The following is a 27,352-nucleotide window of genomic DNA, read 5'->3' on the forward strand; positions in this document are numbered from 1 at the left end:
ATCGCGGGGGCTAGCCTCCGCCTCCCTGCTCGCTCCCCCTGCCCGCCTCCCCGCCGCCATCGGGTACACGGTTCGCTGCTCCCGTGAGGGGGGCGTCGCGGCGAGCGGCTACGGAGGAAAAGGACTCTTTTTCGTCGGGCCGTCCGGCGGAATGATCGCGCGGAGGTAGCGTAGGGAAACTGCCTCTCGGAGCGCGACCGTGTCCGCGCGGCGCGACCGTGTCCGCGCGGCGCATGCGCGGCTGTAAATACAGGCGGGTGGGATGCGACCGCGGCTGCCTCGCTACCTCCCTGCCTCCCTCCCGCGGTTGTGGGGGGTTCTGGTGGACGGAGTCCTGTGCCACTGCCCGGCGTTCCATTGCAGATTGTAGTTTTGCTTGTAAATACAGCTTTCATTTGCTTCCAACTGAGCTGGTCTGGCTAATTTAATGTTGGGGGGGAGGGGGGGAGCGGGGTAAATTCCAACCCACCGCCCCGCTCACCGCTGCCCTCCGCACGCCTCTCCCCGGCAAGCGCAGGTGTGAGCGGCCGCGGCGTCTGTCTGCGCCTTCCCTCAGCCCCAGCACCGCTTTAAGCTGCACCCCCCGCAGTGACTGTGGCTGCAGGCAGGTTGTGGCTTTAGAGTTTCATTTAAAACACGCAACAATAAGCTAAGGTGTTTATTTACAGACACCTCCCTGTTCAGCAAAGGCGTCAGGCTCTGCCTGCTTTGATGGCCATACCGCGTCTCCCGGGCTGTTTGCTGGGACAGAGTTCCCCGTCCCCCCGGGATTTGTCCTATTTACTCTTTATTTACCTATGAAAACAGGGACTTAGCCTTTGTTTACTTCCTTAGGCCCTTCTCCCCTGCAGGAGGGCTTCACTGTCCTTGCTTCCAGATGGCAGGCTCTGTCTGAGTCCCACTGACAGCAGAAGATGCCTGAAGTGCCAGGGAAGCCAAGATGTGCTCCCAGCTCCATTTATTCCTTTTGTCTGCTCGACTTAAGACCCGGACAACGAAACTTGTGAGTGTTCCAATAATATTTTTGCAGCAGAAATATTTCTCTTCTCTTTGTTTTTAAAGGTAGCATGGGGGGTGTGGTGTGTCATGATATTGTAAAGCCCAGGACCAGGGTGAATACTTGGTATGGAGAGCCTGGCACTGAGGATGAGTGACAGGACCTTGCTATGCCACTAGAGGTTGAAATTAACAGATAAAAGCAAGAAGTTCAGAGCAAAGGCAACGCATTTTCTTTAAACTCCTTCCAGTATCTCTCATTATTAGCTGTGCAGATAGTGCACAAAGGAGGATTTCCTCTAGAGATAATAAGCAGTGACATAAATCATGTGCAGGGACAGCACAGATCCTTTTTTTTCCCCCACCCCATATTTATTTCCTCACAAATTAACTCTGACTCGGTTTGATAAAAAAATCATCTGTCATAAGCTCTTTTTTTAACCCTTTCTTCAGTGACTTCTAAGACCAAAATGCTATTTTTGCTGCAGCAGCCTCTAGGCATAGGGTGATTGGGTTTTTTCATCTCTGAGCTGCCTGGCTGCTGTTCCTTTCCATTCTTTTTTACTTTTGTCTTGAAATAGAATATGCCTTTCAGAAATAAGAAGGTGCAGAGAAGGGCAAGCCCTCCTGGAATTTTATCTGTGTTTTCCCAGTTTCATTCTAATGCTTCTGGATCTCACTGTTTAAGGCTCAGTTGTTTAGGAAGTCTCTCAAGCTGTAGGGGCTCACAGACACACTGAATGGGTTGGGTTGGAAGGGACCTTAAAGATCATCCAGTTCCAATCCTCCTGCCATAGGCAAAGACACCTTCCACTAGACCAGGTTGGTTGCTCAAGGCCTCATCCATCCTGGAGGGGCTTCCATCAGTTGGTCTACTTGTCACAGTTTGTGGTGGTGACAAAGTGAAAATAATTGAGGTGATGCTTCTGGCTGGGAAGCTCTTGCTGGAGGTCTGACCAGCATTGTCCCAAGATGGTTCCACTCCCACAGTTACAGCAGCTCCTGCATATCCCAACTGCTTGCCCAAGGGATTTGCAACAGGGCCCTTCCCAGAACATGTCTCATGTCGGTGCTGGGAGGCCAAGGCAGTGCAGCACATCCTCACTGCAGCAGACTGTGGAAATGATGGTTTGGCAGGAGGCTCTAGTGCTAACATCCCCCAACAGAGCGCCCTTTATTCATCTGATGCTGAATATGCCCTCAGCTGGACATGTCTGATTACAGTCCTTTGTCCTCAGCAACAGTAGGGAGGGACAGTTGAGGGGGCACCCAACTGAGTAGAAAGTAGGACGATAAACTAAACAGCTCCTGGATCATAGAATCATAGAATTGTTTTGGTTGGAAGGGACTTCTCAGATCATCAAGGCCAATCATTAACACTTTCAGGTCACCACTAAACTATGTCCCTCAGTACCACATCTACTTAGATTTTACATCCTCCAGGAACGGGGACTCTACTACTGCCCTGGGCAGCCTAGGCCAGGGCAGTAGTGGACATGTTCCTCATGTCCAACCTAAACCTCTGGTGCAATTTGAGGCTGTTTCCTCCTGTCCTATCATTTGTTCCTTGGGAGAAGAGACTTGACTGCCACCTGCCTCCAACCTCCTTTCAGGGAGCTGTAGAGAGCAATGAGGTCTCCCCTCAGCCTTCATTTCTCCAGGCTGAACAACCCCAGTTCCCTCAGCTGCTCCTCACCAGATCTTTTCTCCAGACCCATCACCAGGATCTTGTCTTTCTCTGGACTTGTTCAGCACCTCGGTGTCCTTTTTATAGTGAGTGGTCTAAAACTGAACCCAAGGTGTGGCCTCACCAGTGCTGAGTACAGAGGTACAATCTATCCTCCCTCTGAAAGAAATCCTGGAGACTGAGAGGTGAGTCACTTGGAGCAGGAGGGACCTCAGAGCAGACTGGCTTAGCAGGGTGGTCAGTTGAAGGTGAGGTCTCCCAGGACCATTTCAAAGCTCTGCAGGAGGTGGTCTAGGTCTGGGCACAACCACCCAGTGGTCAGAATAGCAGGAGAGTTGTACATGCTGAGAAGAAAGACACAGCATGTGCCCAGAGCAGCTGAGGGCTAGGGCAGGCTGCCATGAGTGAGCGACTGCCAAGCCAAGGGATTTGGAAAGACTGCTGAGAAGGAGATGGAGGGAACCAGCAAGAGCTTTGGGCCTATGGCCAAAAAACAAAAGCAAAAGATGCAATATTAAACCTAGAGAAACATAAAGCTGCTCAATGCAGTGAAGCACACCTGGAGCCACTGCAACCAGCACAGGCAGGTGTTCTGCATGCAGGGACCTAGGCTGGGCTCTAGGGAGGTGGCAAACCCGTAAATATTAGATCAAAGAGAGAGAGATGTTAGTGGGAACAAGAAAATCCCCCCCAGAAGGCATTTGTGGTACCTGCCTCTTGGCTTATGCAATGCCTCATGTTTCTACCACTGAGTGGAGGGAGAGAAGGGGCACCAGAGGATTCACAGCCAAACCCCAGCATGTGGAAAAGGGAAGGTCGTGTATCCTTGCAGCAGGCATTTTTATCTGTGCTGTTTAAACACCCTGCAGAGGAAGAACCAGATGGTGGTGTGGTTTGGCTCTGGGTTCTGCTGTGGAGAGACCCAGGTGCTGTTTGCTGCCTGACTTTTGACCAGTTAAGCCCACAGATGCAAAGGTTCATTCTCCTTTTCATGTCCACCCAACCTGGGTGCACACAAAGCCCAGCATGGGCAGACACTTGCTGAGTTCAGATCTGTCTGCAGCCAGCCACTTCAGAATGAGGACAGGTTGACCCTCTTGGCAGGTTGGTTGTGAGGCTAAATCAAAATACTTTGTAATGCATTTGACTGTCCCAGGGGGCTGGAGACATGCACACTCCTCATGAGAACTGCTGTTTGCACTCAGCTGGTCGAGTGTGGCAGAGTAAGCCTGGTTATTCCTCTGGCTGTGCTTTGACTCCAAGCATTGTGTCACTTATCTCCATTTATTGCATAGAGCCAGTGTGGTTTTATCACCCCAGAGAAGGCAATATTGATTATCCAGTCCAACCAGCAACCCAACACCACCATGGTCATTGAACCTTGTCCCCAAGTGCCATGGCCACACATTTTTGAACACCTCTAGGGATGGGGACTCCAGCACCTCCCTGGGCAGCCTCTTCCAATCCTTGACATCTCTTGCAGGGAAACCAAATAATTCCTAATCTCCAACCTAAGCCTCCCCTGGCACAATCTCAGGCCATTGCCTCTCCTTCTATCCCCTGAGACTAGGGAGAAGAGACCAACCCCCACCTCAGTGCAACCTCCTTTCAGGGAGTTGTAGAGAGGCCTCCCCTCAGCCTCCTCTCCAGACTGAGCAACTCCAGTTCCTTCAGCACTCCTCACCAGACCTGTTCTCCAGACCCTTCACCAGCTTCAGTGCCCTTTGCTGGACATGCTCCAGCAACTCAATGTCTTCCCTGTGGTGAGGGACCCAAATGATCTTGGTTTTGTGAACAGAACACACAAAACCTTTAAAGAACAATGAAAATTTCTTACTGTTCTTTTCCAAACCAATCTCAGTCACCAGCTGTGGTGACCAGGCAGGCTCAGCTTGGGCCACTGGTGGAGGAAACCCTCACAGAAGCATCTGAGTGCTCATGGAGCAATCAGGAGAGATGTGTATGCTGATAGAACTGAAAAAGATATCCCACTGAGGCTTGCTCAGGGCTCAGCCAGGCTCCTTTTCTTGGAGCCTCCTCCTTTGCCTCAGAGCCTGGAATTAAAACAGACTCTGAGGAAGTGCTTTTTGAAAAGCTGCAAAGACATTTACCCTCCATTTTCTTTGTCTAGAGGCAACATTGCAAAACAGCATTGTGGGACATTGGGAGAAGCAACAGAAGGAAATGAGGAGAATCCTAAACAATAAAGAAATAGCTAACTCAGTGCTGGTGAAATTACCTGAGAAGGCTTGGCCCAGCTTTCTGGGAATTAAGTGCCCAGCAAATGAAAATCAGCAGTAGGCAGGAACTCTCAGAGAGGAGTGAAAAGGGTTTGAGCACTGAGCTTTGACTGCTGTGGGAAGTGAACTTTGCAAAATCACTCCTTATTCTGGCAAATCTTAGCCTTTCTGTGCAAGGAATCACTCACTGGGAAGCTGATTGTCCAAGTAAGCAGCATGGAAGTCAGTCCATACAAATTACATGGGTGTTGTAGCTGCTAAGTACATTAGCTATGCTTGTTCTTACAGGCAGTAATAAATTACCCTTTGAAAAACATAATCCACTCTCTCTGAAGTATGTGGCAAAGGAGAAGAAGAAACTAGATGCAGGTTCCTTCATTTCTTCCAGCTTAAAAGCACAGATTTCCACTTCAGCTGGACAGATGAACCCTGGCTTCAGTTTCACGAGCAGAATTCAGCTGTTCCGTGCATGAAACTGAAGCTAACTGTTGTCCTGGCAAAGAAGAGGAAGAAGCATCTGGCTGGTGAGAGAGACTAGCAGCAAGGAAGATCCCTTTCCAAAGTACTCTGTGGTGGCTTAACTTTTTCCAAAACAGATGAGAAATAAAGAAACAGCAGCAACATGAATTCCTTGTCCAAATCCTCCTCAGCCCTAGGGGGAAGAAAAAGGCCTAACAGACAAATAGAACAGCCTAGATACCAAGTGTCCCAGACAACTGAATCCACAGGTGATAGAGGTAACAGAAAGAGTGCAGCAAGCACAGTCACCAGCTTGTGCATTGTGCAAGCTGCTCTCTTTTAAGTCACTTGTCAGGTTCAGTGCTCTCCTTTATCAGAAGCTATCAGCTGTCATGCAGGGAGAGGCAGTCTCAGGTAGATTGTAGCCCTGCAGAATCGTGTCTGTGGACATCAGAAAACCCCCCAAGCTGAATCACAGGAGTGCCAGATCAAGTGGAACATCTCCACAGCCTCTTAGGACACCATGGCTGTTAGCACACTGCTTTCCAGCAGCCCCTCACCACTCTTCCTAGCAGCAGGAATATCAATTATTTACCAGGGAAACAAACTCTGCTGTGTGAGCTGGGGAAGATTCCCTCACGAGCTGCTCCCCACACAGAGGCACGCATCAGCTTTCATCAGAAGAGTGACCTACATGCTTCAGTTTAGTAAATAAAGTGCCTCTTTCACACTCAGTGATTAATTTGGAGAGAACCTGCAGGCAGGAAATTCACTTGTCTGCCTGATTTATTTTGACTAACCCATGTGCTCTTCTCCACCAGACCAGGTGTTCTCTGCACTTTGCTTTACTGTTTGCAAAAGCTTCTCATCGATTCCCAGTCCATGCCGTTTAACTTGGTGGCAGGCAAACCTTCAGACTGTGTCCCTCCCCTGTAAATCAATCAATTCTTCTGCAAAACCCCAAGCACTAGTCAGAAACTCACATTGCAACAGGCCAGAGCACCACCAGCAGACCAGGAATGTGCCTCCTCCGCTACAGCATTCCCAGTCTCCCCCTTTTAGCATGGCAGTGTGGATGATGCAGTGGAACAGCTAGCTGATTGTGCTGTTTCATGCATGTTTCTCCTCAATTTTTCTCTCCTCTGGGAGATCTACCTGCCTGAATCCAAATTGCTACAGAGAAAAAAAATGTAAAGCCTTTCTTCCCTTAACTGTATCCAAATCCTTTTGGCATGGACTTCTGCAAGGCCTCTGCCACACTCCCCCACACCATCCTGCTTGCAAGCTGCAATGGGTGGACAGTTCAGTGGAGAAGGAATGGGTTGGATGCTTGCATCTAGAGGTTGTTTTATGACTCAAAGTCCAAATGGAGACTGGTGACAAGTGGTGTCCCTCAGGGGTCCATACTGGGACCAGTACTGTTTAATACCTTTATCAATGCTATGAACAGTGGGAACAATCCATCAAGTTTGCAAATGACACCAAGCTGTAGAGGGACAGGAGGTCATCCAGAAGGCCCTGGACAAGCTGGAGAGGTGGGAACAGGTGAACCTCATGAGGTTCAACAAGACCAAGGGCAAGGCCCTGCACCTGGGTTGGAACAATCCTCATTATCAGTATCAGCTGGGGGATGAGGTGATAGAAAGCAGCCTATGGACAAGGACTTGGGAGTTCTGCTGGGTAAGAAGTTGGTGATTTGCAGCCTGGGAGTGTTCAGCCTGGAGAGGAGAAGGCTCTAAGCAGACCTTAGAGCAGCCTTCCAGTACCTGAAGGGGGCCCCAAGTAGGCTGCAGAGGGACTGTTTGGAAAGGCCTGCAGTGACAGGACAGGGGGCAATGGTTTGAAATGAGGGAACAGCAGATTTAGACTGGATGTGAGGAGCAAGTTCTGCACCATGAGGCTGCTGGAACACTGCAACAGGTTTCCCAGGGAGGTAGTTGAGGCTCCATCCCTAGAGATATTGATGGTCAGGCTCAACAAGGCTCTGAGCAATCTGATCTAATGGAGGATGTCCCTGCAGGGGGTTTGGACTGGATGACCTTTGAAGGTCCCTTCCCACCCAAACTATTCTAGTAATCTATGATTCTAAAGGATGAAAGTGTGACAAATTTTCATATAGCTCCTTTCAAGCAGTCCTCATCTGCCATGAAGTTTAATTCTTGTCTGATTTGATTTGATGTGTTTTCTTGAATCACTTTCTAGACCACAACAGAATTTCTCATGGCCTTTCTTAGCAGTGCTTGAAGCAAAGCAGAGGAGTGATACAGCAGCACAGGAGAGGCAGAAAATTGCCTCCTTTAGCCATCCAAGATCGATAAGTAAATGGGCAGTGTAAACACAAAGGTGCTAACTGCAATAAATAGTCATAAAATCAAGGAATAACTGAGGCTGGAAGGGGCCTCTGGAGGTTTTCCAGGCCAAACTCCCGCTCAGAGCAGGGCTAATTTCAAAGTTAAATGAGCTTTGAATAGTTTTCCACACTGCATTGGAGCAAAGACAATGGGTGAGGGGATGGGAGGAGAAATCAAGGCAAAGCAAAGCAGTGAGACCTGTGTGCCCTTCAGCACACCTACTCCAGCAAGATTGCAGCTAAAGCAAGCCTGGCCTTCAGGAAGGGAGAAGAGGTGAGTAGCAGCACCTTACACATTCCCTCTCTCTGGCTCATTTAATACAGGTTTTGCTTACTTTGAGCATAACAATTCCTTACTTTTCTCTGTGTGACTGCTCAAAAGATAGTTCACATTGATTACCTGGCTGTGGTTATATTTGACCCTAGACATCATCATCTATAATCTGTTATTTCATGTCCTGGAGAGTTCATATCAGCATTGTAGTGCTTAGTGTGTAGTATTTCTGTGCCACCTCTATACATAGCCCTTGATATGGATGGGGCAGCAAAAGTGCTGCCCACTGAACAGTGACTTGCACTCTATGGTCATGTGTGTTGATGCTCTTTTGGGTAGAAGCAAGGCTGCAGATTTCACAAGTGACACACACTCTGGTTTGCTACACAGCACCTGGAGCTCAGCTGGATGCCACAGCCTTGCTGTCCTGTCCTCAATCTGGAATCCCTGCTGCTGAGGCTTGGCTTTTCTTCCTCTGAAGGCAGCAAGAGCTTGGCCACAGGCTGCAGTGACAGCAGGAGGAGAGCAGGCACAGATCAGGCAAGGTGTTGGAGGATTTTCTGCACACTCTCTGAGTATTTAGGGAACTGTGTGATATGTGATCCTAAAGAAGAGGTTAGGCAGCATGAACCCTAGAGTCAGAGCCAGGTGTTTCCAGACAGGCAGAGTTACCTACTGACTGTCCATCTGAGACAGTACATCTGAGCTATTTCTTCTGGCAAGCACCAGGAGTGCTTGGACATGGTGGCTTCAGATAGAGCTATTCTGGACATGTGCCTGCAGCTGTTACTTGGAAAACATCTGTGGTGCTGCTCATTGAAATTTGTACATCTCTCCTCACACTAGCCCAGAGCAATTAATCTTGTGAAACAAAGTACAAATGATGATTGGGAAATCTGAGAAGGACATTATGCACCAGTGGACATGGGAATGACTACAGGTAGTTGTTGGGGGAGGAAACAAGAATACAAACAAAAGGAATATTCCATCTGTGGCCCAGGGAAACAGAGTAAGCCTGGCAAACTCTGTGAGACTTCCAGAACTCCAGCTGCTAGTTATTTGGGTAAGAAGCAGCAACCCACTAGAGTTGAGGGGTGGATTTTCTACACTTGGAGTTGGAATAGAAACCCTTCTCTCTGTGGTAATTTCTGCCAGTCATGCTGCTACAGGTTGCCATAGTCTGCAGTTAATGGTTATCCCTATGCAAATATAAAAGACACTGCCCTGAAGAAATCAGTCTGAGCAAAAGGCCTGCAAGAAGGGAGGTGTAAGACACCCTGGGACAAGACAAAGAGATGTATTTTGTTCACAGCATGTTAGACAATTGAGGGATTTTTCATCTCTGGAGGCTTTCAGATGAAAGCCTGGGTGATTAGAAGGTGTGCTTGCTGAAATGTAGCAGCCTGTGTTTCACTCTGTGTTGCAGTAACACTCTCTATTTCAGAGAGGATAATCTGGGAGAAGCCAGAGTGTGAGGAGATGGGAATGTTTGGTAAGGTGGCTAAGAGCAGCAGGATAAGTGAGGGAGGATTGCTGACTGGTGGCCAGAAATTTGTCACTGGCTGCTGCTGAGGGAGGGATACTGCTCCCAGCTGATGATGCAATGTGTGACTTGTTGTGCCATCTCCTAGTAGCCAGGTATCAATTTCCCTCTACAGTATCAGTTCTTTCTACAACTCCCTGAAAGGAGGCTGCAGTGAGGTGGGAGTTGGTCTCTTCTCCTTAGTCTCAGGTGATAGAAGGAGAGGCAGTGGCCTGAAACTGTGCCAGGGGAGGCTTAGGTTGGAGAGAAGGAACTATTTCTTTGCTACAAGAGTGGTCAGAGGCTGGAACAGGCTGCCCAGGGAGGTGGTGGAGCCCCCATCCCTGGAGGTGTTCAGGAAACGTGGCCATGCACTTGGGGCATGGTTTAATGGCCCTGGTGGTGTTGGCTTGATGGTTGGACTCAATGATCCTGGAGGTCTTTTCCAACCAAAATGATTTTGAGATTTTCAGATCCTATGGAGACCTCTTGCATGGCCTGATTTAAAGCTAGAAATCAGGATGGAAGTGTCTCCCTTTTGCTTCAGGGAGGCTTTGTGCAGTGTCTGTTGGGCTCTTTAGTGTTTAATGCAAATCCTCCACCATGGATCTGCACCACATTAGATCTGAGAATCAACATAAAATATCCATTCCCAGCCCCCTGACCCTCCCCCCCCCCAAACTGAATGCCTCCCAGTAAATCATTTTACTCAACAGCTGCCTGGTTCTGCAGTCAGAAAGGTGACTGCTCTTTTCTTCTTGGTTTAACTTTTAATGACTAATTTAAATTCCATTTATGCAGAATCCCTCTGCTTCTGAAAATGCCTTCTGAAATTATGCACAGCCAGCTGCCTAAAAGAATCCTTTAAAGAGCCTTAAGTACAACATTGCCTGGAATTATCTTGTCAATTAAATAAAAGAACCCACTTGAAATAAGTGACAAAAACACACAGGGAATGAAACTCACCTTCCAGAGTAACAAATGGTTATTAAAAGAGACCTTTCAGCAAACTGCTAGGTGCGTGGTCACGCTTAGACAAGCACAAGGTTATTGAAACAGAGAGGCTTCCTTTCAGGCAATTTAACTTGCAGCAAAGGCAAATTATTGCCATAGAAGCACCCAAGCACGTCACTCATCCTCTTGGCTTCTAAAAGATTGCCCTGGCTGCCCAATGACATCAGTTGGATCAAAACTGGGCCTGCCCCGTTACAAATATTGCCTGCAAAACTGGGCCTGCCTCGTTACAAATACTGCCTGCAGCTTCTCCCTGCAGAAAATCCATGTAGGCATCCCATAGTGTCAGCTAAAGAAGACAGGGAAGGGTGTTTGAGTAGACTTGAAGATGCAATAGAGGTTTCTGACAACAGCTGTGATGGAAATCAGTGACACTGAGCTGGCTCACAAAGGATCTGCAAGAGGACCAATACAAAGGACACTTAAACCCACCCAATGCAGACATAATGAATTCACAAGCTCACAGATTGCACTGGGTTGGAAGGGACCCTCAAAGGTCATCTTGCCCAACACCCCCTGCACTCAGCAGGGACGCTTCCAACAGGATCAGATTGCCCAGGGCCACACTGAGTCTGATCTTGAACGTCTCCAGAGACAGAGCCTCAACCACATCCCTGGGCAAGCTGTTCCAGTATTTCCCCACTCTTCTTGTAAAGAACTCTTTCCTTATGTCCAACCTAAACCTCTCTGCTCCAATTGTAATTGGATTGTAATCACTGTAGAAGTTATGCAATGTGTCACAGACTTGGAATCTTTCCTAGTTCCTTCCTTTTTCTCAGAGCAGAGTCAGTGGAATTTGAACAAGGTGGGGCAGCGACGATGTGTAAGCATCAAAACTGCAAATACTCTTGACGTGGCACTGGTGAAGTCATCCATGGCTGCTGTCCCCTCCTCACCCTCTTCATGTGAGGGTTGGCATGAGCTTGGGGGAGGTGTAGTTCCCCCTTCCTCTCCTCATGCCAGAACCATTTCCAAGGCCTCCAGAACAAGATCTGATGATGTTACAGAAGTAGGTTGTGTTGGGCGCTGTTTGCAAGCTTGGCAGTTAGCTCCTTAACAGCTCTCTGGATCCTCTCAGCTCTGTGTGGAGAAAGGTCTTCATGACAACACAGGCAAAGAACCAGGCTTGCTGGAGAACACTGTTCAGTCTCCAGCCAGTTCCTCACACTCTGTTGGCACTGGGGATCTCTGTGGTTACCAGCATGCTGTACATGGGCTTGCCCAGAGCCATGAAGTAACAGAAAGGGGCATTTCCACAGTGTGATTTCTTGAACAAAATCCTTTTGTGTCTGTGAAAGGCCTCAGTGAAGACTTGGAATTTCCTTCAGGATTTTATCTCTGCAAGCAAGTCAATTCTTAGTTATGTTTTATGCCAGCTATTGTTGGAGGAATAAGAACATCTAGAAAAGATTTGTTTTCCAAAAGACTTTTTGATCTTTCCTAGTAACCTCATCTGCGAGTCAGAAGTTAGGTTCCTCTGTTGTCAGAGAGGATGCAGAAATGCCTTCAGAGACAATTTAATGTCAAAAGTACCTCTGATGAGACAAAGCTAAATAGGTGAGGAGGAGAACAGTGCATTAACACAGCATAAAGGGGGTGATAACAGACCAAATGTTACGAAAATAGAGGTCTGAAGTTGCCCTTTCCAGCACTTCACATCAATATTTCATCTCCTCTGGGAATCTGAAGCTGCTCCCATGGTGGTTAGCTGCAGGTTTGCCCTCTTTATGCTAGGAAATCCTGTGACTGAAGTTGTAGACACAATTCCTTTTCTCTCAGGATTTTCATGTGCTGGTATAGGGGTACTGACAGCAATATAAGGGTATAAATACAGTAGCTTTGTGTCAGTACATGGCAGCTTTATAGCAGCTTCAGTGAATACCTCATTTTATGTCTTTAAATATCTCTAATGTGTACAGAAAGGACAGATGCCTCCTCTAAAGACACACTAGGGTCTGTATAACCAGCTCTGTGAACAGCCAGGGCACTCTGCATCTGGCCTGTCCCAAAAACACTTGGCTGAAGATGCCCTGCAGTCAGCCGTGCGTGGCAGCTTCATGGAGAGCCCAGTGACCCGGCGGCGCTTCCAGGCTCCCTCTTTGAATGCCTCTGAAAAGCTTTTCTGGATGCCCATCAACCAACCATGTAAACTTTGCTTGGGCAAAGCAAACTCATGCACAACAGCCTGATAGAAATTGTCTTCCTGGAGGTGTTTAGGAAGAGACTGGATGGGGCACTTGGTGCCGTGGTTTAGTTGATGTGAAAGGTTGGACTCGATGATCTTGAAGGCCTTTTCCAACCTGGTCTATTCTATTCTATTCTATCTTGGATTTCCTTTGTGGTGAGCTTCCTCTTGCCATGGAAGTTCCTCTCACCTAGCCATTAGTGCTGGATGATGCTGTTTCCGAGCTGGTTTGCCATGGTTTGCAGCAGCAAGACAGAGAAAAGCACAATCTCTAACAGCTTATGGGCTGTCCCTAAACTTCCTAAGTTTCCATTGATTTGTGTTTGGGTCTTGTCAGCTCAAAATACTCCCTGCTAAGTATAGCTCCCTGCTCCTGAGCAAACAAGCTGGGTTTCTTTTTTCTGCAGCCTCCCTTCCCCATTTCAACAGCTATTTTGAACTCGGGGTGTGGTCGCCACAATGACAGTGCCTACAGGCTGTCATTGCTCCTCTTGGGGTTGTGTTCCTGTTGCCAGTGAACCTTTTCCCCAGGACCCCCCTCCTATTTACTTGAATCCTGGATCAGCAAGCCCTTCTCTCCATCCATCTTTTAGGAAGCAGGTAATAAATCTGAATGAATTCATTTATTTATGAGTTCTGAACTTGACCGACTTCCCCAAGGTGAAAGGCGTGGAATTACACTCCTCTACACTGAAAACAGGAGCTGTGCCAGTGGGGACAGTTAGGAGGGGATCAAATGCCCCTCGCCTTTGGGGCCTGCTGGCAGGGGAACAAGCTTTACATTCCAGCAGATTTATGAATCATTTCATCTCCTGGCCTTGCTCCCGCTCAAAGGGCCTGGTGAGGAGAAGCCTGTGTGCCTTCGACTCCCCTCAGTTAGGTGGGAAACACCCAGCTTGTCAAGTCATCCTGTGGAATTAGCATGGAGATGATTGTTTCTTTTTTTTCATATGATGCCTCTTAAGGAGTTAGGAAAGAATAAGCAGCTCTCGAGGCAGGAAAGGATTCCAGGGCTAGGGGGAGAGGATTCTAGGGCTAATCTCATTTGATGCAGGCTCTCTTGATGTTTGCTGCTTCACCCATCTCCTCACATGAGCTTGAATTATGTGTGAAGCAAATGCTACTTCACACATCAGCTGCTGTCTCTTCCATCCTGGCAGAAAACTAAGGATGTTGGCCAAACTTGACACTTCCCCCCCCCAAATTAGCTGCTGAGGCCCTAACCATTGTACAGCAGCAGTGTGGTCTTAGGGGAAGAGAAAGAGTCACAGCTCTGTGACTTCTGCCTTCCCATTTTCAGCGCTGCTGCTCTCCTAGTGCTGCTGTCCTCTTCTTCACTACTATAATGGGATAGCAGTGGGGCACTTGGATTAATTAGTGGCTGTAAGGCTTGTGGAGCTCTTTGGTTAAGTGGTTCAAAGGAAACTATTGTTCTGAGTGACCCTGATTGTTCTTACCTGGGTGTCCAGTTGCCGAGTGGGCAGACCGCTTGTGTCGAGAGCCTTAATTACCGCCTGTCCCTTCAGCAGGAGGGTTGGTAATCCTGTTTCAGTTGGGAAATCCACATGTCACCAGGCCCAATTAACACCTCTGATATCATCACCTGCTAGTCAATACACAGCTCTTACCCATCCATAACTATTCCTGATGAATCGCGGTGCGGACGTGCCAGACGAGTTCTCCCGAGCGCCATGCTGGAAGGCTGCTGAAAACGACACCAATTTCATTTGGTGGCACTGAAAACTCTCAGGTGACAACAAATACTGGTGTATTCAGCTTAAAATTTCTCTGTCAGAGGCTAAGGCTTCAGGACAAACTCTTGCTTGCATTAGGATCCAAAAAGATTTCAGCTGGAGTTTCCTCCAGCTTTCATTCCTTTTCATTGTTGGTTTCACAGCAGCCTTCCGGGCCAGCGTAACTCAAGAATTCCTCTCTCCCAGGCTCTCCTCACTGCTTCTAAATAATGAGTGCTACAGCACCTGCAGCTAAGGAATATCTCTCTCTCTTTGGAGTCCCAGAGAATAGCAGGAAGGAATTGCTATTCCATGCTATAGCAGAGATAAATGGTGTTCTCTCACAATACTGGAAACACTTCTCATTCCTTCTCATCCACACTTCCCCTCACCGTAAATGAATGCCTTACTGAAACAAAATTACTCCTTGCATAACTGGGGAAAAAAAACCCCACCACCAAACCCAGATGTTCTTTCTAGACCTTACCATGACTCCTCCTTTGCTCACAACTCCTGATTGTTCTGCCAAATCCAGACAGCAAATCCCAAAGCTGATGAGATCATCACTTACAGCAGGGATCCTGGGGTGTTTTATGTTGCTTTTTGCAACAGATCAGTTAATTACAGATGGACAAAGATGGGGCAGGGATGATTCTCTCCTAATGTAGAAAATGAGCTCACAGAATCCTAGAATGGCTTAGGTTGGAAGGGATCTCAGAGATCATCTATTCCAACCTCCTCACCGAGGGCAGGGACGCCTCTCAACTAGATTTGGCTGCTCAAGGCCTCATCCAACCTGGCCTTGAACACCTCCAGAGAGGAGCACCCACAACCTCCCTGGGCAGCCTATTCCAGAGTCTCACCCTTGTACTGAAGAACTGCTTCCTAAGATCCAGTCTAACCCTGCTCTCCCTCAGCTTCAAACCATTCCCTTTTGTCCTATTGTTAGACATCCTCATGAAAAGTCTCTCTCCAACCTTCCTTCAGGTATTGGAAGGCAGCTCTGAAGTCCCCCCAGAGTCTTCTCCAGGCTGCACAACCCCAGCTCCCTCAGCCTGTCCTCATAGCAGAGGTCCTCCAGTGCTTGGATCATCGTTGTGGCCCTCCTCTGGACTCACTCCAACAATTCTGTGTCACTAGTGAGGCATGCTGGTTGGACTTGATGATCTTTGAGGTCTTTTCCAACCTTATTGATTGTATGCTCTTATCACAGATTTTGCCCCTCAGATGACATCACCTGTGAAAAGCAATTGTGCAGATTGTTCTATTAGATTTAAATTAGTAAAAAGAAAGCCAGCTAAGTGTTCAAGGAGATGTCAGAATTAGCACTTTCAGAGCTGTCATGCCAAGTGCTCACAAAATGAACTTTTGGGGCTGTTTAGGTAAACTGAAATGTATGTGCTTTGATGTGGCTTAGCAGAGCAGTGGGAGGAGGATCATCCACACTGTGAGGGCAAGATACATTTCAGGGTGTGATGGGGGGGGAAAAAAGAGTGGTGTTTGCCAAGGGCATTTGGATAACAGCACCTCGTCCTGTCAACATCTCACCTAGATGATGTCACTCCAAGGAGTCAGTCTGAACTCAGCTCCATTAACAGTAATTGTTGTTGTTCATAGATTCCTTAAGGTTGGAAAAGACCTTGGAGATCAGTTAGGTTATGGTTGGACTAAGTACCATGACCACTAAACTATATCCTGAAGCACAACATCTACACCCTTCTTAAACACCTCCAGGGATGGTGACTCCACCACCCCCCTGGGCAGCCTAACCACTCTTGCAGGAAAGGAATTTTTCCTGAGACTCAAACAGCGCAGGTCCAAAAATTCTTTCTTCAGAGCCTGAAACTGCTTTTATCCCACGAAACAAAGGAAAAACCCAAACCCAGGCATGTCAGCTCATCCTTGGAGGGATGCTCAGATCTATCTGGTGGTACCTACAAGAGTGCTGGCTCGTCCCGAGGAGAAGTTGTGCGTGTTCATGGGAATCTAAGAGCCCCTGTCATCAAAATGAACTTGAAGGAATCGCTGGCTGACATCACTGGCATAGCAGACAGGAACTGTGCCTAGAAATAGAGATTGGCATAGCAACGTTGCCGACTGTTTGGGAGAGGAGGCGGCTTGTTTTTCCAGGCTGCGACATTCAATAAACATTTCCAGTTTGCTGAAAGTGTGGGACCTCGCTAGGTCCAACCGAGCGCTGATCTCCTGGAGCCGCCACCGCAGGCTCCCGTCTCCAGCCTGCGCCCGTCCCGGGCCGCGGGGGTTTTCGCCGGGGTTCGCCCGGCGACCTTTGTTCCTTTTGTCTTTGCCCACGCGAGAAACGGAACGCGGGACGCGTCGAAACAGCCCCACGAATCCTCCAGAGGATGGTTTGCCCTGTGAGATCCTGTTTTGTCTTGTCGTTAGGGCTGCAGGCTGGAAAGCTCCCCGCGGCAGCCTCTGGCGTCGGCTGTCGGCGGCTGAGGCAGCTTCGACCTGAAGCAGCAAGCCTTGGGTCCGCGCTCCGCACGGTGATTGTGGGCTGGAATGCCGAATACTTTGTTACACCAGGCTGCAAATAAACCTCTCTACCGGTTTGCAACTTTTAAGCGTTGTGCTTTTCTTCTTTTAAACCCAGGCGGGCACTTCGAACCCTCAGACAGCCTGAGGGGAGGGGAAGGGTCCCACACAGGCACTGGGGAGGGCCGAGCTGCCTCAGGCCAGTCCCCTCGGGGCAGCAGGTCAGGATTTGTCGTTATCTGTTACGGCGCTTTATGATGGCTGTGGGGAGCGGAGGAGGGGTGTGTGTGGGGGGGTTCTCCCGTGCCCCGCGGGCTCCAGCAGCCATTGCTGCGGGACCGAGGGCCGGTTGGGCTCGGCCGTTGGCAGCCCCCTAGCCTCCCGCTCAGCCGGTTGCTAAGGCCCGCAGCCGGAGGCGGGGCAGAGGTAGAACAGGCCCGGCCAATCCGGACAGACCCACCCTGGGTCGGCGGCCAATGGCTGCCTGTAAACAACACACCCACCGCGGAGCAGGCGAAAGGGGCGGGGGCAAGCAGAGCTGCTGGCCAATAATCAGCGGCAGAACTAGGGCCAATCAGGGACGGGGAAGGTTTGGGCGGACGTTTTGAAACGAGTTGGCGGCCACAGAGGCGCCGCGCTCGGGTCCCTTTAAAGGAGTGATGCGTCTTAGCACTGTCTCCTTCCGCCAAGGCGTTGAACGCTCTCCGGAGAAGCGCGGTTTTGCCCCGCTTCCTTTATAGCAGGGGCACTGCTGGGTGCTTGCGTCACGTTCTGACCTCCGGTTCTTTCCGGAGAGCCCCTGAGGGTGGGCGGCTGGCACCGGACTATTTTACCTCTCCGCGGCTCCTCACCGGCCGGGCCTAGCGGGGAGCGCTCCGCGCGGGGCCATCTGCGGGCCGCCCGAACAAAAACAAGGGGGAGGAGCTGCGCCGCCTCCATTTTGATGCGGGGCTGGGGCGGAGGCGGCTGGCGGGGGCCGGGGATGGTGCCGCTGCCTCGGGCATCGCCGTGACTCCCTGGGGGAGGCGAGCGGAGCCGGCCGTGGGCGGGGGCGCGGGCAGCCCTGCCTGGATGCGGGGCCAGCGGCAGAGCCCACCCGCGTCCCTGCGGTGACGGGAGCCGGGCTCGCCTCCCCCCTCCCCGCCGCGGAGGAGCCGAGCGGTGAGGGCCGCGGGGGGCGCCCGGTGCTCCCTCTCTACTGCCCCAGGTGAGTGTGTTGGCAGGGCCTGGCCGTTCCCTCCCTGAGGCGTCTTGCCAGAGCCCTTTGTCCGCCTCTCCGGCGCTGCGGGGGGCGGGGGGCGCCCGGCTCCCTTTGTCCCCGGCGGGGAGGGGGAGGCGAGCTGCCGGCTGTGGACGACCTGCGTCTGCCGTGCAGGTGAAAGATCCGGAGGCAGGGGAGAAGATGAGCAGCGAGGCGCTGTGGCTTTTCAAGCAGCTGAACCTCCACCTGGAGCAGGAGGGGCGCTTCCAGCCCCGAGAGAAGGGGCTCAGCCTCATCGAGTGCGCCGCCGAGGTGAGCGGGGAGCCGGCAGCCGCGCCGGGGGCAGGCAGCCTCCTCGGGGCAGGAAATAGCCGCTTCAAAAAACTCTGAGCGGGGAGGAGGATGTGCTGTCGCTCCGAAAAACAACTCTGTGCCCTGTAAACGCCGCTTGCCCTTTGTCCTAACTCAATCTGTGGTTACGCACAGTTCATCGTGGAAGAACTGTGACCTGCAGGACAAGTCAGGCGGTTTGACGTTTAATAGCTTAACCTTCGAGCGAACACAGAACCGAGGGATGTGTATTCTTTTTTGCCTTGGTACCGCAAGAAAGCTGGGATGTCGGGTTAGGCAGTTAGCAAAACGCTTTTAATTACCAGGGTGTAGGGAAATTAACCCAAAACTCTGAAGTGTTTGACAGTAAAGGAAGCAGCTAAGCGTAAACATTGCCGTGTTAATGGCCAGAATTCCTGAGTTTAGGGCGGGCTTGCATTCCTCCTGCTGCTGCTGAGGAGTTCTGGAGGGAACCTTAGCGCTTAGCAAAAACAAGTCTCTGAAATCGGTCTGCTTGCTTCTTTGGAAAGCAGAGCTTTTGCTGCCTAATTATTGACACGGAGGCAGCGAGGAGAGTAAGATGAGTTTGGTTCATCTCTGCTTCCCGGAGGTCGGGAGTCGCTGGCTGGGCAAGCACTTCGTAACCGTTGCCTTAAGAATAACAACTGTGTAGCTGGCAATGTGGTTGTGCTGGGTATTGCACCCCTGAGACGCTAATCCCTGTACCAGGGGTGTGCTTTGAGTCTCGAATGCCGAAACGGATTGATTTAAGGTAGGAGAAACAAAGGAGAGAAAGAATCGCTCACCTTTGGGCTCGGACTTAAGGAGCGAGCAGGCTCAGCCACCGCCGCTGATTCTGACTTTGCTTCCCTGACCGTAGAATGAAAACACTCTGTGCCCCAGACAAAGGAATGCCAAGGTGGAAGATCTTTGGAGCCTCACCAACTTCTTCGGGTTTGCCACTGAAACGTTTGTTTTGGCTGTTAACATCCTGGACAGATTCCTGGCTCTTATGAAGGTATTGTTGGGGGGCAAAGGACCCGTTGTGGTGTCAGCTCAGCTCGCTGTGAACTTTCTTGCCTGACAAAAGGGGGAGGGTCATGATCGAGCTTGGAGCTCTGGCTGTTGGCTCAGTCTGTGCTAGCAACACTTCTTGAAGTCCTGGAGGTTCTTTTTACCTCTAAAAGGTTAAAAATAAGAGCAGGGTTTAACTTAACTTAATAGCTCTGTAGCCAGATGTAAATGACTAGGAAAAGAGGAACTGAGGAGGAGCAAACCCAATTCGTGTTACAGACTATGTCTGGTTAAAGCTGAGCTTAGCACTGGAGCTAATGCCAAGTGATGGTTTCTAGATGCTTTTCTTTCCAAGTTTATGTGGCTTCATAGCAGACAATTTGAACCAGTTTGCCATTCTTGAGTTGGGGGAAAAAAAGCCCATGAACCCCTCTTGCAACCTCTGCCGTTCTGTGCTGCAGTTGCGTCAGGTCTGTGGCCTGATTGTCCTTGAGGTTGCCCCAAACGATTTGCTGGTAGATAAGAGAGAATAGCAGAGGTAGAGACAAGCAGGGGAGGGGTGGGACTGCCTCGAACAGGCTCCGGCTGGCTTTGTGTGGGCTTTCACCGAGGGGTGGTGAGCGCCGCTGCTTGGCGCAGCAGGGTATTGCGGTCCCCTCTGCACTGGAGTTGCTTGGTGATGTGGAGCTAGCTCAGTAGAAGGTGCTCAGCTGTCGAGCTTCACTTCCTCTGCCTTAGCTGTGGCAGATTGGTATTACAGAGACGGTGGGGTTGGAAGGGACCTCTAGAGATAGAATCCAAACCCCTCCCACCAAGGCAGGGGCAGCTAGAGAAGGTCACACAAGAACACATGCAGGTGGATTTGGAGTGTCTCCAACACCTCTCTGGGCAGCCTGCTCCAGTGCTCTGCCACCCTTAAAGAAGATCCTCCTCCTTCAAGTTTGTGCCTGTTACCTCGTCCTGTCACTGGGCACCAATGAAAAAAGCCTGGTCCCCTCCTGTCACCCACCCTTGAGGTATTGATCAGTATTGATGAGATTCCCTCTCAGTCTGCTCATCTCCAGACTAAAAAGTCTCAATTCTCTTAGTCTGTCTTCACGAGAGAGCTCACAGAAGCCTAGAATGGTTTGGGTTGGAGGGGACTTCCAAAGCTCATCCAGTCCAACCATCCCTACAGTCAGCAGGGACATCCTCCACTAGGTCAGGTTGCTCAGAGCCTTGTCCCAGACCTCTCATCACCTGATGGAACTGAAGTGGTGTGACTGTGACTGGGTGAGGTGTATGAGTCGACTCACATCGCTTCTGGTTGGGCTAAGTGAAGCTTCCTGCTGAACTGAGCACACGACTCAGCTGCCCTGGGCTGAAGGGGCTGTTGGTGTTGCTGTCGGAGAGCAGGAAGGTGCTCAGAGTGCTTCCCCTTCCTTGTAGGTGAAACCAAAGCATTTATCTTGCATTGGAGTTTGCTGTTTCCAGCTGGCTGCCCGCGTGGTGGAGGAGGAATGCAATATTCCGTCTGCTCACGAGCTGATCCGGATCAGCCAGTGTAAATGCACCGTCTCCGACCTGAAGCGGATGGAAAAGATCATTTCAGAGAAGTTGCACTTTGAATTTAAAGCTACTACTGCCTTAACCTTCTTGCACTTGTACCATGCTATTGTACTCTGTCATACCTCAGAAAGGTGAGTGCTGGTCTGAGCCCCGTTCCCCTTACGCGCTGAAGGAGGCAGCTCCTTCCCTTGTGTCTTGCTGACCTCCTTGCTGACCTCCTTGCTGCTCTCTGGGCTGTCTTCCAGGAAAGAAATCCTGAATCTTGACAAGCTGGAAGCACAGCTGAAAGCTTGCAATTGTCGCCTGGTCTTCTCGAAAGCAAAAGTAAGCCAGCAGAGAATCGTTGAGGTTGGGAAAGACTGAGTCCAGCTGCCACCCTGACACTACCATGGCCATCAAATCATGTCCCCAAGTGCCATGGCCACAGGTTTCTTGAGCCCCTCCCGGGATGGTGGCACCACCACCGCCTCCCTGGGCAGCCTGTTCCACTCCCTGACTGCTCTTGCAGGAAGGGAACTTTTCCTGATGTTCAACCTAAGCCCCCCTGGCACAATTTCAGGCCATTTCCTCTTGTCCTGTTAGTTGCTTAGGAGAAGATGCCAACACCACCCTCACTGCATCCTTTCAGGCTCCTCTCCTCCAGACTAAGCAATCCTAGCTCCCTCAGTCTGTCCTCACCAGACCTGCTCTCCAAACCCCTCACCAGCTTTGCTGCCCTTCTCTGTACCTGCAGTAATACTTTGGTGTCCTTCTTACATCGCCATGCCCCAAACTGGACACAGCACTTGAGGTGCAAGCAGCTTTCACTGACTTCTTGAGGAGGTTTTATTTCATGAGCAGTGATTTCATTACTAGTTTTTTTTCCCCCTTTGTAGCCATCTGTCTTGGCCTTGTGCCTCCTCACTCTGGAAGTTCAGACTTTGAAATCTGTTGAGCTGTTTGAGATCCTTCTGCGTGTTCAAAAGCACTCAAAGGTAAATGTCTCCTGTGGGCTGTTCTTGCAGTGGTTGGGGCTGGTGCACTTAGTGAAGTCCAGGGTTATGTTTAAGGGACCCTTGCTGTCAGGGGACAATCTTTACAGGTGCTGTTGGGCATCAGCTGAAGGAAGCAATGAAGTGAGTCTTCAAGCATCTGTCTGCAGCTCTAGTAACAGGGTTTTGGTGGTAGAATGCCAAGTGCCAAGAAACCTGCTGCTTGGAGAGCAAGAGCAGGCTTCTTGTACTGGTACATAGAATCCTAGAATGGTTTGGGTTGGAAGGGACCTTCAAGATCATCCACTTCCAACCCTTTGCCATGGGCAGGGACACCTCCCACCAGCCCAGCTTGCTCAAGGCCTCATCCAGCCTGGCCTTGAACACCTCCAGGGAGGGGACATCCACAGCCTCCCTGGGCAACCTGTGCCAGTGCCTCCCCACCCTCACTGTCAAGACTGTCTTCCTCATCTCCAGTCTAAATCTGCCCTTGATGGTCTAGAGCAAGCTTTTCACTTTCCTAGTCAAGCTGAACTAACCCAGTTTCTGGAGGGGTGACAGCAATTGCCTCAAGTATGAGCTGAGTGTAGTTTTGCAAAGCAATTTCATTTATGAATGGAATCATCTTGGCTTCAGGTTTTTTTGTTCCCTTTTGGGAGTGATGATGAAAGTGTTAACAGCAACTGCCAGGCGAAGTGGAAGCTCAGGCTTGAATGTAGACATTTCAGGGAGGGGTAGAGGAGCTCACCTTCAAAAGCAGCCCAACTTTGATACAAGTATCAGTCCTGACTCACTGTTATCTTGACTCATTTGTTGGTTTTTTAACCCAAGCCTTGTCTGAGAAGGTAAAAAAGAAAAGAGGGAGGAGTTACCCCTGGAGCCTGTGTGTAACAGACTCAACAGATTCTTTTCTTCTCCTGTCAGATCAGTGATAGTGACCTACTTTACTGGAGGGAGCTGGTCTCAAAATGCCTGGCAGATTATTCTTCTCCTGAGTGCTGCAAACCTGATCATAAGAAGCTGGTTTGGATTGTGTCGAGGCGCACGGCCCAGAACCTACAGAACAGTTACTACAGTGTTCCTGAGCTGCCAACCATCCCAGAGGGTGGATGCTTCAATGAGAGTGAGAGGTTGGTACAGCTTCTGTCAGGGGCTAAATCTCTTGGGGGCTCTCAAATCTGAGGGGCAACTCTGTCACCAGGCCTATTGACTGCTGCTTGGGGGGAAAGTGCTAGCGTGGGAAATGCTGGTGGACTAAAACTACATCACAAGGAGAGCTAAAGAATGGGGGAAAGGCAGTGTGGTTTTGAAGTACAAGTGCTTTACAAGAGGGGAGACACTCAAGGAGCTGATGGAGTGGCTCCAGAGGAGGGCCATGAAAATGACAGAGGGGTGGAGCACCTCTGCTACGAGGACGGGCTGAGGGAGCTGGGGTTATTCAGCCTGGAGAAGAGAAGGCTCCAAAGAGACCTAATAGCAGCTTTCCAGTACCTGAAGGGGGCTACAAGAAGGCTGCAGAGAGACTGATCCCAAAGGCTTGCAGTGACAGGATGAGGGACAATGGTTTGAAACAAGAGGAGATTTGGATTGGATGTGAGGAGCAAGTTCTGCACCGTGATGGTGCTGGAACACTGCAACAGGTTGCTCAGGGAGGTGGTTGAGGTCCCATCCCTGGAGATCTTCAAGGTGAGGCTGGAGAAGGCTCTGAGCAACCTGCTCCAGTGGAGGATGTCCCTGCTGAGTGCAGGGGGGTTGGACTGGCTGAGCTTGGGAGCTTCTTTCCAACCCAACCCATTCTATTGTATGGTTCTGGGTTTTGAGACGCGCAAAGCACTTCAGTCCTCTGAAGCAATCTGTATTTGGTAGCTTGAATCCTGGCTCCTTGATAAAGAGATCTTTTTGGCTTTAGAAGAAAGGAGATAGTAACTTAACTCTTAGTGCTGAGAAGCATTTTGATCCTGGGGTATTAGGCTAGGAACACAAAAGCATGCAAGAAAACACAGGTTTGAGGAACATTTGCCAGGTTTGAGGTGGTGTGCTCTGTTTTTAATCACCTCTCCTGCTGTTTCCTTTTTTTTTTCCAGTGAAGACTCCTGTGAAGATATGAGCAGTGGGGAAGAAAGCCTCAGCAGTTCTCCTCCAAGTGACCTGGAAGGCAGCTTCTTCTTTGATCTCAAACCTAAAGCAAAGTGGCAGCCTCTTAGCTGCCGATCTTGATTGTGTTGGGCTGGGATTTTGAATGCACCATAGAGGCTTTTGGCAATAATAAATGAGGTGGTAAACTGTATCAAGGCAAGAATTGCTGTGGTATATCAGTGCTTTCAATGCCTGCCTTGTTTGTTGGGGTTTTTTTGTTGTTGTTGTTGTAGTTTTAAGGAAGGAAAAGAATCCTATTCAGGTCCTCAGCAGAACAAAACCCTAGTGGGGTAGTTCTGTTGTCAAGAGGCATTAACTGCTCTTGTAGCTGGTGGGCCAAAATGCTCAGCATCTAATCATGGGCTGTGTTAACAGCTGCATAACCAGCAGACTGAGGGGAGTGAGGCTTTGTCCTCCCTTTGCTTGGCTTCATTTCCCATTTGGGCTCAAGATGCTGAACAAGTTGTGCAAGTCCAGCAGGAAGCTGCCAAGATGGTTCAGCAATTTTGGGCATAGGACCTGTGGGGAGAGGCTAAGCAAAAGGAGCTTGTGCAGGCTTTGGGGGACTGGACAGCAGAGCAGATTGCTGAGGAGGAGATGACTTGAGGGTCTTGACTGAGAAGCATAGAGTGAGGATGAGAGGCTTTGAACTGAAGTTCTCAGTTCATGGAGGTTTGCTCCATGGGGGGGATAGTCAAGCATAGGAATGGACCAGGAGAGGCTGTGCAGGCTTTTTCCTGGGAGGTTCTTGAGTTTCAACATGGTGAAGCCCAGAGCTTGATCTGAGCTCAGCTTTGAGCAGCAAGATTGAACTCAAGTCCTCTTGAGGGCACCTCTGCTCCTCAGTGTTTTGGGCTTCGATCCAGCTGTCCAGAGCAGGTGATATGGACTGAGGCATCAACAAGAGCAGGTGATATGGACTGAGGCATCAACACAGTACCAGGCTGAAGCATTTAATGTCAGATGGGCCAGATGCTGGAACTGCTTCATAGCTTTGTGCTCTGCTCCTTTGCAAGCTGGCTTTGAGTTGTGTACCCCAAGCAGATTTTCTTTTGGAAGAGCTTGGTTTTGATCAGCTGGAGGAATCCCTGTTTCCCAACAGGAGTGTGTGTGTGTGGCAAGGAGGAGCTTTCTGGCCAGCAGGAAGTTTTCCCTCTGAAGGGTAGGATGAAGTGAGCAATTCCTTGTTTTTTCTTTCACACAGCTCTTTTCACCCTGAAATCCATGTTGTGTATTCCCCCAGCATGTTTCAACCCTTTAACAGGCCCACTCCATCCTGTTAGGCTTGGGAACATGCTAAAAGCTTGCTAAGCCTGCATTCCTTTCCCTACTTAACCCTTGTAGTTGCTTTTCAGTATATTCATGTTATTATTGAGTCATTAATCAGACTTGTTTGCATGCTTCTGTAAAAAAGCAATTAGTGCAGGAGAAGTTGCTCTTTTTGCAGTCAAATCAGGTAAATGTGATGATGTTGATGAAGTAGTTGATGTAATAATGGCTTCTTCCCCCCTTCCTTCCCCCCTTTTGGCTTGTTTTCTTTCCTTGAAGCACAAATTAAAAGTATGGTTGTGTTTCTCTCTTACTGAAGGAGGTAGGAAGCTAAAGAAGGTAGGAGGCTAAATTAGCTGAGAGTAACAATGTGAAGTGTGGTGGTGGTGGTGGTGCCAAAGTAGACATGAAAGAAGCTCAAGGCTGTTGTGTAGAGGGGAGGGGGAGGGGAGGAATGTTGATTTGATTTTTAGGAGGGGAAGAGCAGTGCTGTAAGCTGATAACTGTGCTGTGATTTCTCAAAGCCACAAGTTTACAAAGCTGTATATAAAAATGTAAATGAAAATGAAATAATGTACAGGGGGAAAAAAAGAAGAGGGGGGGTGGGGTGGAAAAAAAGCAAACCCACTTTACCCCAACCCCCCTGGGTGGCAAATACTGTATTTTTTTACACTGTATGTAACTCTTTTTGGTTGTTTTTTTGTAGGTATGTTGCATGTAGATAGTAATTTATTGTGCTCCTCTGTACCATATAAATACTGTACATCTGAAAAGGTTTTCTTCCTGCCAGGAGAGCTCCCTTCTGAAATGGGGTCCTTGGGGGGCAGGCAGTGGGCCTGCTGGGTCTTGTTGGAGAGCAAAAATAAACCAAGTGCTGTTCTTTGTTAACTTGCTCTGAGTCCTGGGGTGTTCCTTGCTGCTGCTTTGTTGTTGTGGGGCTTGGTGTGCTCCAGGTTCTTCAGGAGTTCTGGTTGAGCTGCTTGCAGAGAAAAATCACAGAGTGGCTCAGGTTGGAAGGGACCTCAGGGATCATCTCCTCCAACCTCCCTGCAAGCACACCTCTCAACTTGACTCATCCAACCTGGCCTTGAACACCCCCAGGGAGGAGGCAGCCACAACCCCCCTGGGCAGCCTGTGCCAGAGTCTCACCACCCTCATACTGAAGAACTTCTTCCTCAGCTCCAGCCTAACCCTGCTCTCCCTCAGCTTCAAACCATTCTCCCTTGTCCTGTTGCAGAGTCCCCCTGCAGCCCTCCAGCTGAGCTGGGCTCTTCTGCTGTGGTGTGAGACTTGTTCTGGGACATCTGGCAAATGGGAGCACCCAGGTGTGATGAAGTGAGAGCTCCCAAGTACGCTGGGCTGCAGCGGGTTTGTGGTTGCTTGCTGCTCAGGCTTCTGAGTGAAACCTGCTCTCAGGATGAGTCTGCATCTTGGCAATCCATATCTCGCCAAAGGCAAACTTGAGCTTGTTTCCTTTCCATCTCCTCCTGCCCTTCTTGCCCCTGTTTCTAAGTGGTGCCTATGTAGCAAAAATGAAGGAGTGGGGGTTTGTAAACGGTTTTTGCTGGAAAGATGTTCCCAGCCCTAGAAAAGGACCTGCTGAGATGGTGTAAGCTTCATGGTAGACCTTGTAGGTTTATGGAAACCTTCCCTCTTTATCCTTGTGCTAGGGATGGAGTGAGGGAAAGCCCAAGGTGCTCCAGCTCAGCCTGTTCCTGTGAAAGGAAGTCCTGTCCTGGGTGTTCCAGCACTGGGGCTGGGAATGCAGAGGGTGCTGAGGCTGACAGTGCTGTCACTTGTCAGCAGGGACCACAGGTGGGAGGAACAGGGCCTCTGCTCCTGCTGAAACAACCTCCTTGTTAATTTATGGCTTTCATAGCTGCTTCAGGAGCACACTACAAGGCTCCACCCTTCTCACATGCCA

The 27,352-nt window shown here is 49.8% G+C and overlaps 1 protein-coding gene across 3 annotated transcripts; it reads left to right on the top strand.

Annotated features, from left to right (window-relative positions):
- Positions 1–25: 25 nt before the first annotated feature.
- Positions 26–26,316, top strand: CCNG2 (cyclin G2). 3 transcript variants are annotated; one of them, XM_068153798.1, is made up of 8 exons: positions 26–165; positions 835–1,003; positions 19,371–19,508; positions 20,933–21,183; positions 21,298–21,376; positions 21,928–22,026; positions 22,948–23,153; positions 24,108–26,316. In XM_068153798.1, exons 2-8 carry the CDS (start codon positions 941–943, stop codon positions 24,238–24,240), a joined length of 969 nt encoding a protein of 322 aa, XP_068009899.1. In that variant the 5' UTR covers positions 26–165; positions 835–940; the 3' UTR covers positions 24,241–26,316. The 3 variants fall into 3 exon arrangements, with proteins under 3 accessions (XP_068009899.1, XP_068009900.1, XP_068009898.1); XM_068153799.1 differs by having other exon boundaries at positions 852–1,003; XM_068153797.1 differs by lacking the exons at positions 26–165; positions 835–1,003 and adding exons at positions 17,919–18,166; positions 18,335–18,472.
- The last annotated feature ends 1,036 nt before the right edge of the window (positions 26,317–27,352 follow it).

Source organism: Melanerpes formicivorus, unplaced genomic scaffold (genome assembly GCF_026170545.1).
Source record: "Melanerpes formicivorus ecotype bairdi unplaced genomic scaffold, bMelFor1.0.p_v2 SCAF_27, whole genome shotgun sequence".
NCBI lineage: Eukaryota > Metazoa > Chordata > Aves > Piciformes > Picidae > Melanerpes > Melanerpes formicivorus.

Coding starts and splice junctions, on each gene's coding strand:
- CCNG2 (XM_068153797.1), top strand. CDS start 18,362: ATGAGCAGCGAGGCGCTGTGGCTTTTCAAGCAGCTGAACCTCCACCTG. Junction 21,184..21,297: donor CTCTGTCATACCTCAGAAAG/GTGAGTGCTGGT, acceptor GCTGTCTTCCAG/GAAAGAAATCCTGAATCTTG. Junction 23,154..24,107: donor TGCTTCAATGAGAGTGAGAG/GTTGGTACAGCT, acceptor TTTTTTTTCCAG/TGAAGACTCCTGTGAAGATA.